Here is a 12246-nt window from a genome sequence, read left to right on the forward strand (position 1 = left end):
GAGGTGCAGAGGGAGGGCCTTGAAGTGGGTAAACGGTCTTATAGATGCGGAAGATCCAGTTTTACGAGATTTGCCCGCTTTCCTCAAGGCAGTGTCCGAAAGATTCAGTCCACCAACTGTCCTCACTCTCCTAGATGAATCTATTAAAGTGTGCCCGTCTGAGAACCTGCCTTTGCAGTCTGGGGAGCACCCTAAGTTTTTCAGATGTGGGCATGTATCTTTAGGTGTTCACGCAGATTGCTCGGCAAGTTTGGCTTCTACAAGTTTGCCATCCGCTCTTGATTCCATCCAAGAAAATAAGAGGTCAGTTCTGCCGCTGGGTTGTGGCTCCGATTCTGAGAGCGAGCTTCTGGACGATCCTAGACTCATTATTGATGGACCTGTATTGCCAAGTAGTGTCTTTATGACACCTTCAAATGGGTCTGGGCAACCCAAAAAGAGGAGAGGAAAAAAGAAGAGAAGGTGAACTTTTAGGCGTCTGGAATCCGCCTGTTTAAGGGGGGGGATAATGTTAGGAATGTCTGTGTTTGTTTTGCCTTGCATTATCTCATTCCTGCCTCTAGGGGTCTCACTTGCTGCCTCAGGTCCGAATGGCAGTTGCACACTGTCTCTGCAGGTTAATTACATGATTGTGAGCAGCTGGGGCCAACACCTGGTGCTGCTATTTAACTCCAGCTCACCAGCATCTAGGTGCAGATCATTTTGGTTCCGTCTGGAGTGCGACTAGGCTCTCTCCAGTAATCTTGTCCTGATTCTGCCTTATCTACATCTTGGAGATATTCCCTGCAGTTTGCCGTTTCATATGCCTAGCTACAAGACTTCTAACCCTGCCGGTTCAGCATCTGCATTCCTGAACTATTATTTGCAGTCTGTTTCCACCCCTGCCTGATTACTACGTTTTTGGTATGTTATTTTTCCCCTGCTTGATTTAAACCCGGAAATCTTCATGTTTATTTCACATCTGTGTTAAACCTGGACTATACCAATATTCAAGCATAACCTTCCGTGTTCGGTTCCATGTAAATCAAGGATCCAGTTTCTGTATGTATATATTTTGCTACTTCTTTTTCCACAATAAACCTTACTTAATTTTCACCTGCCTTCAGCTGACCTAATTTCAAGTATGCACACACAGAGAACCCTAGTAATCGTAACAGTTTGTCCTTGGATCTCGCCTTTATCAGGAGATCGTCCAAGTAAGGCATAATTGTGACTCCTTGCCTGCGAAGGAGAATCATCATTTCCGCCATTACCTTGGTGAAAATCCTCGGAGCCGTGGACAGACCAAACGGCAACATCTGAAATTGGTAATGACAATCCTGAATAGCAAACCTTAGGTAAGCCTGATGCGGAGGATATATGGGGATGTGTAAGTAAGTAGGCATCTTTTATGTCGACCGACACCATGAAATCCCTTTCCTCCAGACTGGAGATCACTGCTCGGAGAGATTCCATCTTGAATTTGAATTTTCTTAGGTAAAGATTGAGAGACTTTAGTTTCAGAATTGGTCTGACCGAACCGTCCGGCTTCGGGACCACAAACAGGCTGGAATAATAAGATTTTAAACCTACCGGTAAATCTTTTTCTCGTAGTCCGTAGAGGATGCTGGGACTTCGTAAGGACCATGGGGATAGACGGGCTCCGCAGGAGACATGGGCACTTTAAGAAAGACTTTGACTCTGGGTGTGCACTGGCTCCTCCCTCTATGCCCCTCCTCCAGACCTCAGTTAGAGAAACTGTGCCCAGAGGAGACGGACAGTACAAGGAAAGGATTTTTGTAACCCAAGGGCAAGATTCATACCAGCCACACCAATCACACCGTATAACTTGTGATATACTACCCAGTTAACAGTATGAAAAACAACATAGCATCAGTCCAAGACCGATGAAACTATAACATAACCCTTATGTAAGCAATAACTATATACAAGTCTTGCAGAAGTAGTCCGCACTTGGGACGGGCGCCCAGCATCCTCTACGGACTACGAGAAAAAGATTTACCAGTAGGTTTAAAATCTTATTTTTTCTAACGTCCTAGAGGATGCTGGGACTCCGTAAGGACCATAGGGATTATACCAAAGCTCCCAAACGGGCGGGAGAGTGCGGATGTCTCTGCAGCACCGATTGAGCAAACAGGAGGTCCTCCTCAGCCAGGGTATCAAACTTATAGAACTCCCGGATGCAGATCGTGTCTGCTGAGGAAGTCTGCTTCCCAGTTGTCCACTCCCGGAATGAACACTGCTGACAGAGCGCTTACATGATTCTCCGCCCAGCGAAGAACTCTGGTGGCTACCGCCATTGCCACTCTGCTCCTTGTGCCGCCTTGGCTGTTTACATGAGCTACTGCGGTGATGTTGTCTGACTGGATCAGAACTGGTCGATTGCGAAGTAAGATCTCCGCTTGACGTAGGGCGTTGTATATGGCCCTTAGTTCCAGGATGTTGATGTGAAGACAAGTCTCTTGACTTGACCAAAGTCCTTGGAAATTTCTTCCCTGTGTGACCGCTCCCCAACCTCGGAGGCTCGCGTCCGTGGTCACCAGGATCCAGTCCTGAATGCCGAACCTGCGGCCCTCTAGAAGGTGAGCACTGTTTAGCCACCACAGGAGAGATACTCTGGCCCTGGGGGACAGGGTGATCCGCTGATGCAATTGCAGATACGACCCGGACCAGTTGTCCAATAGGTCCCATTGGAAGGTCCGTGCATGGAATCTGCCGTATGGAATGGCTACGTATGTTGCCACCATCTTTCCCATAACTTGCAATGATGTACTGACACTTGTTTTGGTTTCAACAAGTTCATGACTAGAGTCATGAGTTCCTGCGCTTTTTCCTTCGGAAGAAAAACCCTTTTCTGGTCTGTGTCCAGAATCATGCCCAAGAAGGGCAGACGAGTTGTAGGATTCAGCTGCGACTTTGGAATATTGAGAATCCAGCCGTGTCGCTGTAACACATTCAGTGAAAGTGATACGCTGCTCAGCAACTTCTCCCGTGATCTCGCTTTTATGAGGAGATCGTCCAAGTACGGGACAATTGTGACACCCTGCTTGCGCAGGAGCACCATCATTTCCACCATTACCTTGGTGAAAATTCTCGGGACCGTGGAAAGCTTAAACGGCAACGTCTGAAATTGGTAATGACAATCCTGTACCGCAAATCTCAGGTACGCCTGATGAGGAGAATATATGGGGACATGCAGGTTTGCATCCTTTATGTCCAGAGATACCAAAAAATCTCCCCCTTCTAGGCTGGCGATGACCGCCCTGAGTGATTCCAAATTGAACTTGAACCGTTTTAAGTAAAGTTCAGGGATTTTAAATTTAAAATGGGTCTGACCGAACCGTCCGGTTTCGGAACCACAAACAGTGTTGAGTAGTACCCCTGCCCTCTTTGAAGCAGGGGAACCTCTACCACCACTTGTTGCAGACACAATTTGTGAATCGCATGTAACACTATCTCCCTTTCCAGGGGTTGTTTCGGTAGGGCCGATTTGAAAAACCGGCGAGGAGGCACTTCTTCGAATTCCAGCTTGTAACCCTCGGAAACAATTTCTATTGCCCATGGATCCACCTGTGAGTGGACCCAGACGTGGCTGAACAGTCGAAGACGTGCCCCCACAGGAGCTGACTCCCTCAGGGGAGCCCCAGTGTCATGCGGTGGATTTAGCAGAGGCCGGGGAGGATTTCTGTTCCTGGGAACTAGCTGTGTTGTGCAGCTCTTTCCCTCTGCCCTTACCTCTGGCAAGAAAGGACGATCCACGTGCTCTCTTGCTTTTATTGGAACGAAAGGACTGCATTTGATAATGAGGCGCTTTCTTAGATTGTGAGGGAATATATGGCAAAAAATTTGATTTACCTGCCGTAGCCGTGGAGACGAGATCCGAGAGGCCCTCTCCGAACAATTCCTCACCCTTGTAAGCAACAACTCCATACGCCTCTTTTAGTCGGCATCACCTGTCCATTGCATGTTCCACAGGACACGTCTAGCAGAAATCGACATAGCGTTGACTCTAGAACCCAGTAGACTAACGTCTCTTTGGGCATGTCTTATATATATATATATATATATATATATATATGACAACATCTTTTACATATAAATAAATATATATATATATATATATATATATACTAGGGACAATAACATGGTATCCTTATCTAGGGTTTCAATCTCCGCTGATAAGGTATCTGTCTACGCTGCTACAGCGCTATAAACCCATGCCGACACAATCGCCGGTCTGAGTAGTGTACCAGAATGTGTGTAAATGGACTTCAAAGTACTTTTACTGCATGCTATCTGCAGGATCCCTGAGGATAGCTGTAAAGTCAGCGCTACCTTTTTTGGGTAAACGTGTCAATGCCTTGTACACCCTAGGGGAAGATTCCCATCGTATCCTGGCCCCATTAGGGAAAGGATACTCCCTGATAATTCTTTTTGGGAAGCTGCAGCTTCTTGTCTGGAGATTCCTGCTCTTTTTCTTCATGAGAGGAGGGACATTTACCTCAACTTTCTTCCCCTTAAACATGTGTACCCTTGTGTCAGGGACAGATGAGTCATCAGTGATATGCAAAACATCTTTTATTACAATAATCATATATTGAATACTTTTCTGCCAGTTTAGGCTGTACTTTGCATTATCGTAGTCGACACTGGAGTCAGACTCCGTGTCGATATCAGTGTCTATTATTTTGGATAGTGAGCGTTGTGAGTCTCTGAAGGTCTCTGTGACATAGGGACAGACATGGGTAGATTCCCTGTCTGTTCTCTAATCTTTTGTGTAATAAATTCATCTTAGCACTTAATTTCACATATCCAATCAGGTGTCGGCGTTGTCGACGGAGACACCACACACACATTTGCTCCATCTCCTCCTTAGGAGAGCCTTTTACCTCAGACATGTCGACACACACGTACCGACACACCACACAGTCAGGGAATGCTCTTCTGAAGACAGTTCCCCCACAAGGCCCTTTGGAGAGACAGACAGAGAGTATGCCAGCACACACCCCAGCGCAATATGACCCAGGAAAAACACAGCAATTTAATGTTTACCCTGTAGCGCTGTTATTATTATCTGCGCCAAATTATGTGCCCCCCCCTCTTCTTTAAAACCCTCTCTTCTACCGTGGTATAAGCAGGGGAGAGTCCGGGGAGCTTCCTCTCAGCGGTGCTGTGGAGAAAAACATGGCGCTGGTGAGTGCTGAGGGAGAAGCCCCGCCCCCTCGGCGGCGGGCTTCAGTCCTGCTAAAAGTGTAAAATTGGCGGGGGCTCATGCATATATACAGTGTCCAGCTGTATATATGCTCTCTTTTGCCAAATAAGAGGTTTATATTGCTGCCCAGGGCGCCCCCCCTTCCTGCGCCCTGCACCCTTACAGTGACTGCCGTTTGTGAGGTGTATGGGAGCAATGGCGCACAGCTGCAGTGCTGTGTGTTACCTCAGTGAAGATCAATGAAGTCTTCTGCCGCCTCTGAAGATCTTTTCCTCTCATACTCACCCGGCTTCTATCTTCCGGCTCTGTGAGGAGGACAGCGGCGCGGCTCCGGGACGAACTCCAGGGTGAGACCTGTGTTCAGACTCCCTCTGGAGCTAATGGTGTCCAGTAGCCTAAGAAACAGAGCCCTGAAACTCAGAGAAGTAGGTCTGTTTCTCTCTCCTCAGTCCCTCGATGCAGGGAGTCTGTTGCCAGCAGGCTCCCTGAAAATAAAAAACCTAACAAAAATGCTTTCTTACAGGAAACTCAGGAGAGCTCCTGAAATGCACCCAGCTCCTCTGGGCACAGTATCAAACTGAGGTCTGGAGGAGGGGCATAGAGGGAGGAGCCAGTGCACACCCAGAGTCAAAGTCTTTCTTAAAGTGCCCATGTCTCCTGCGGAGTCCGTCTATCCCCATGGTCCTTACGGAGTCCCAGCATCCTCTAGGACGTTAGAGAAAAAAGCCTTCTCCCTGTTGAGACTGGGAACCCTGATAATGATCTGATTTAGGCATAATTTTTGTATTGCATCGCATACCACCTGCCTGTCCAGAAGAGAAGCTGGTAAGGCCGTTTTGAAAAATCGGTGAGGGGGAACGTCTTGAAACTCCAGTTTGTACCCCTGGGACACTATTTCTAAAACCCCTGGGTCCAGGGCCGAACGAGCCCAGAATTGACTAAAGAGCTTGAGACGTGCCCCCACCGGTGCGGACTCCCTCAGTGGAGCCCCAGCATCATGCGGTGGATTTGGCAGAAGCCGGGGAGGACTTCTGCTCCTGGAAACCTGCGACGGCCGGGGATCTTTTACCTTTACATCTTCCCCTATTAGCAAGGAAGGAATAACCTCGGCATTTTTTGTATTTATTTGGTCGAAAGGACTGCATCTGAAAATGGCCTTTCTTTTGTTGTGGAGGAACATAAGGCACAAAAGACGACTTACCCGCGGTAGCGACTCCATAGCTTTCTTAGAGTCAGCATCAGCATTCCATTGATGAATCCACAATGCCCTCCTAGCTGAAATTGCCATGGCATTGACTTTTGCTCCCAAAATGCCAATATCCCTTGCCTCCTCCTTTAGGTAGGCCGCAGTATCCCTGATATAACCCAGAGTTAACAGGATGCTATCCCTATCTAGGGTATCTATATCAGATGCCAAGTTATCTGCCCACTTTTCAATAGCACTACTCACCCACGCTGGGGGTCTGAGCAGTGTACCTGTGGTGACGTAAACGGATTTTAACGTACTTTCTTTCCTTAAGGCTGCCATGTCAGGAGACGGTAAAGCCACCTTTTTAGACAACCGTGATAGGGCCTTGTCCACAATAGGGCAAGACTCACACTTTCCTCTATCCCCAGAAGGGAACGGATACGCCACCTGAATCCTCTTGAGAATCAGAAACTTTTTGTGAGGATTTACCCACATTTTTTCAAAAAAAGTATTCAGTTCATGAGAGGGCGGAAATGTTACCTCAGGTTTCTTTCCCTTATACATACAGACCCTAGTATCAGGAACAGCAGGGTCCTCAGTGATAACACATCCTCCACAGATTTCTTCCATGCCTGGTTCTGAGATTCAGATTTATCCAATCTCTTATTAATAAGAGCCACATTAGCATTCAAGGCATTCAACACATTTACCCAATCAGGAGTCAGCGGTGCCGACATGGTCACTCCCACAGCCGTTTCTGTCCCTAACACAGTCTCCTCCTGGGAAGAACACTCAGCCTCAGACATGCCGACACACGTGTACCGACACCCACTGACACACTGGGCAGATAGGGGACAGACCCACAGTAAAGCCTGTCAGAGAAACACAGAGGGATTTTGTCAGCTCACAACCCAGCGCTCAAACACAGTACTGAAGCCTTAATATAAAGCCCAGACCTGTTTCTAGCGCTTTTATAACTTATATTAGCCAAATTTAACTGTGCCCCCCCCCCCCCCCCCCCCCCCGGTTTTGCACTCTGTTACATGTTACAGCAGTGTGGAGGCAAGGACCAGCGTCTCTACATCTTATCCACTTTGCCAGCTTGTATGAGGATTTTTTATGCTGCCCAGGGCGCCCCCCCTGCGCCCTGCACCCTGTAGTGACGCTGTGTGTGGGAGCATGGCGCGCAGGGCGATCGCTGTGCGGTACCTCAGAAGCCATCACTGAAGTCTTATATCTTCTTCCACTCACCTGTCTTCTGACTTCAGGCTCTGCAAGGGGGGTGACGGCGGGCTCTGGGAGTGAACCCCTAGGCGTACCTAGTGTTCCAAACCCTCAGGTGCTAATGGTGTCCTGTAGCCAAGAAGCAGAGCCTTTGAACTCATTAGAAGTAGGTCTGACTTCTCTCCCCTAAGTCCCACGATGCAGGGAGACTGTTGCCAGCAGTTCTCCCTGAAAATAAAAAACCTAACATAAAGTCTTTTCTGAGAAACTCAGTAGGGCTCCCTGTGTGTGACCAGTCTCCCTGGGCACAATTCTAAACTGGAGTCTGGAGGAGGGGCATAGAGGGAGGAGCCAGTTCACACCCATTCAAAGTCTTAAAGTGCCCATGTCTCCTGCGTATCCCCTCTATACCCCATGGTTCTTGAAGTGTCCCCAGCATCCTCTAGGACGTATGAGAAAAAGTTTAATGTAAAACAAGACCAGGGTATTAGTTACTTACCCTGTGCGACGTAGCCAGCGAAGAAGGTCCTGGAATTGACGTAAGGCATCCGCCCTCCAAACGCCTGGATCCGCCTGCGTTCTCCTCACCACACCTGGAAAACGGTGAGTATCCGCCCCGGAACGCCTCTCGCCTGTCCGTCTTCTTGCGATCGCCGCTGCGATCAATTTTCCCACAGGCAGCGTTGCTGCAGGCAACGGCGTGGGTGCGCAATGCGTCCGCCGCACATGTTCATTTCCGACCCGTTTGCACCGCAGCGAAGAACGGCTGCGTGCGAATGGGTCGAAATAACCCCCATAGTAGCTCCCATTGCTAATGATAAATGAGAAAATTTGTAGTCAAACCTTTACTTATAACCAAATCAAGTAACTCAGACAACAGGATGGAAGGAACTGGGAATTTTGGAATCTGGAGCAGTGGACGACTTCTGCAAGTATGCTGAATGTTATAGGCACTGCCTAAGGTTCCAGTCTTTCACACTTCATTATATCTGTGTACTACATCCCCTCCCCATGGGACTCACTGCCACACACTGAATAACATTTATTAAATCAGTGCAACTTATGCAATGTCTTGTGCTCTGTGATATTGGGGAACAACTTGCAAAATATTGTGAAAAACAAATGAATGTGGCAAGTAAATTGTAGATTTTACACACGGAACGACCACTACTCTTGTTCACACTGCAGGTTGTGTAACCAGTCCCTACAGTACATGTGGATGATATAGCGTTTTTTCTTTCAGCATACTCTACCCTTTAGTATTAATTATTCATTGTAACTGAATGAAAGCTATAAGTATTCATCTTATTTCCATACATGTCCTGCACAGTTACCATTGAGAAAACTATATACCATTTTGTGCAGTTACCATTGAGAAAACTATATGTGCGAGAGTTCATTGTATAACATCCATCAGCACTTCCCCTTTCCCCCAGCTCCCCCTCCTCCCTGCCTGACAGGCTTCCTCACAGCTCTGACTGACTGAGGCATTTCAATGGGTGTTATCTAAGCCTTGGCTTGTAAACATGTAGGCGGTGGTTACATATTCCTCGCTCATCGTCTCCGGATCCATCCCCTTTTTTTGTGAAAGAAATGCGCTCATAATGCTTTCCTCTTCTCATGCTGAGTGTAGGATAGTTTACCGCTCAGCAAACTTGCTGGAAGAAGCATGACAACAAGAACAACGTGTCCTTCTATCAAGATCTGACTAGTCCTGGTGGAAGACCTACAGGGACAGTAAAAGTGCATGTGACTTTGGAAAGAAGGGATTGCTGTTCAACTCTGATCCACAATCAAATGATACACTGTTGCTGCTTTTGCAGGACCTCCTGTCATAGTTGTTGATAGTACTTACAACTGCTGCTATGGCACCCTGTACACACACCTGTGTTACCTCTGGGACATTCTTTAACTAATAGCTTTTGTATTACTATAATTTTTTCATTGCTCATTCATTTTATGCTTGGCTTTTTTGTCTTGTGTGCTAACTATGGCTCTAGGCTGGATAACAGGGCTAGTGGCAGGCTTGGCAGCTCTGCATTTCCTACAGAAGAGATTTTTCCCATGCTTCTGGTTTGACCTGATATACTTGTTAAAAGTAATCCGCTATGGCTTCCTTATTGAGAAGTATAGGAGGACAGGTCATGTCGTGACCGTTGTGGATCGTTTTGTGCAACAAGCCCAGCGGCTACCTGATAAGGCCTTTATAATATTCCACGGACAGGTTCACACTTACCGTGATGTGGACAGAAGAAGCAATCGTGTGGCCCAAGTTTTCCTGAAGTACTCGACGCTGAAGAAGAACGACACGGTGGCGATGCTTATGAACAATGAGCCGGATTTCATTAATATCTGGTTTGGTTTGGCTAAAATAGGCTGCATGGTGGCGTTTCTTAACTATAATATCCGATCCAGGTCCTTGTTGCATTGCTTTCATAGCTGTGGGGCGAAGATTCTTATTGTGGGAGCAGGTAATGTCATCTCATTGGTTATATGTGCTTTATTAATCCATCATTATAAAATGCAACCTCGTAATGCATTTCTAAAATATACCACAAAACTCGTCGTTGTGTGTAGGAATTGATGAATGGTCGCTAAAGTTATTGCCTTTCAGCTTTTTTATTTTCAACTTCAATCACAGAGTACCCCCAACAGATCAGATTTTCAGGATTTCTGTCTAGAAGAAGTTGGGATAATTACTGACTATGCAAAAGAGCTTGTCACCTGTGCATGATTAAATAAATTCTGAAAACATGATCTCTTGGGGGTACTTAAGGTTTGGCGTTGAAAATCCATGGTGTAATAAAGTCAATTACTTTCATTAAAACCCATGGGCCATATTCAAATAGTTCCTGTAATTTACCACGCGGACTGTAATTGAATAGCCCCAGCAGACAAATTAGCCCACGACTAATTGAATCCGGTCCCATGTATTAATTTTATTTACAGTAGGTTTAAGCCGTAGTAAAGCATGGGCTGACTTAAACGGGTTGTTCTGTTGGGTTGTAGTTAAAATGCCAGCTGTCAGGATCCCGGCGTTCAGAATACCGACGCTGAAATCCTGACAGCCGAAATCCCGGCTCTACAGGCTATTCCCACTCATGGGTGTCCACGACACCCATACAGTGGGTCCGCAAGGGGACTCTTAGTGCTCGCTCCGTTGCCGGCATTTTGACGGATGGGATGCGCTGTCGGGATATTGACAGCCGGCATTCTGTCTGCTGGTAAATAGTATGTATTGCATTCTAGATAGGCCCACCTCTCCCAGTTTATTTTGGTGGGGGACCCCCACTCGGGCTCTGTCACAATTGCCACATCTCAGCCTCTCTTTCTCCACAGTGGCACACAGGAGTGGAGATAGCTGACAGTGAGAAATAGGCTGGAGGTTTAATCCCTGCTCACTGGGCTGGGTTAACAACAGGGCAAACGGGACATTGTGGCATATGTAAATTGGGTAATAAATGGTGTGGCATAAAATGAACTGTGGGTAATATAATGTGTATAATACATTTGTCGTGCTGGCAGTATTTGCACAAACTTTTAATAACATCACTAGCATGCTTTATTGACACTTTTATTGATAGAAGCACCCACACACCTTAATGTGTCACTCTGTTTGGAAATCGTGGATGCAGCTTGTGACTGGGGGATGATGCTGTTGTGTTTAATACACACTTGTGATGGGTTATGTCAGAGGTTCTCAAACTCGGTCCTCGGGAGCCCACACAGTGCATGTTTTGCAGGTAACCCAGCAGGTGCACAGGTGTATTAATTACTCACTGACACATTTTAAAAGGTCCACAGGTGGAGCTAATTATTTCACTTGCGATTCTGTGAGGAGACCTGCAAAACATGCACAGTGTGGGCCCCCGAGGACCGAGTTTGAGAACCTCTGGGTTAGGTCATACAGAGCTGACAGTTCTCCCCATCCATGTGGACTGATGTATACATTCCAGAAACAGTGGGAGGCTGGGTGAAGGACTTCCAATGAAGGGGGCTTAACTATCTGGAAGTGTATAACATGCATAGGAAAAGTATGAAAGTGAAACCAATAAGTATCAAATGCTTATACTGCTTGATATGGAATTTGTTCTCGTTGCTCAGTCTGACACCACAACTTTGATTTACATTTTCAAAGTACAGTATGTAACAACACCAAGATTACAACAGCTAATTATTGGGAAGGCTGGGTATTGTAGTTCAGCTACAACTGTGGAGCACTTGAGTTACAGTATGCCATGCCAGATCCTGAGGACCCACTGCTTCACCACGTTTGACAGAAATCTTTATCCCTGCACAATTGGCAACTGCTGTATATTAACCTTATTGTTCACTGACAGAACACTTTGTAAAACCGCACTAAGGGTCTAATTCAGGTTGGATCGCAAATTGCGTGTGCGTGTGTAGTTAATGTTAATGGTTAGCATTAACTGCAAACGCCTCTGCCTAATTGACAGGCAGAGGCATTTGCAGGGTGACAACGCTCCGTTTCCAAGACGGAGCATTGCGGGGGTGACATTGGGCAAACAGAGGTGTAGCGCCGTGAATGGGGGGAGTGGTGTGGGTATTATCGTGAATGTGAACGTGCAATGTGAAAAATGGCAGCGGGTCTCCTGCCGTT

The 12246-nt window shown here is 46.8% G+C and overlaps 1 protein-coding gene across 4 annotated transcripts in view; it reads left to right on the top strand.

Annotated features, from left to right (window-relative positions):
* The first annotated feature begins 9111 nt into the window (after positions 1–9111).
* Positions 9112–12246, top strand: part of SLC27A6 (solute carrier family 27 member 6) — a 195749-nt gene continuing 192614 nt past the window's right edge. For 2 of the 4 annotated variants that reach the window (XR_010250359.1, XR_010250365.1), the window contains exon 1: positions 9113–10096. Coding sequence is in view for 2 of the 4 variants with exons in the window: in XM_063964254.1 (XP_063820324.1) it covers positions 9616–10096 (481 nt within the window). In the remaining 2 variants the exon portion in view is untranslated. Of the gene's footprint in view, positions 10097–12246 lie in introns of all 4 variants that reach the window. The other 2 variants (XM_063964254.1, XM_063964253.1) reach the window with 2 other exon arrangements.

The sequence above is a fragment of the Pseudophryne corroboree genome, chromosome 1 (assembly GCF_028390025.1).
Source record: "Pseudophryne corroboree isolate aPseCor3 chromosome 1, aPseCor3.hap2, whole genome shotgun sequence".
NCBI lineage: Eukaryota > Metazoa > Chordata > Amphibia > Anura > Myobatrachidae > Pseudophryne > Pseudophryne corroboree.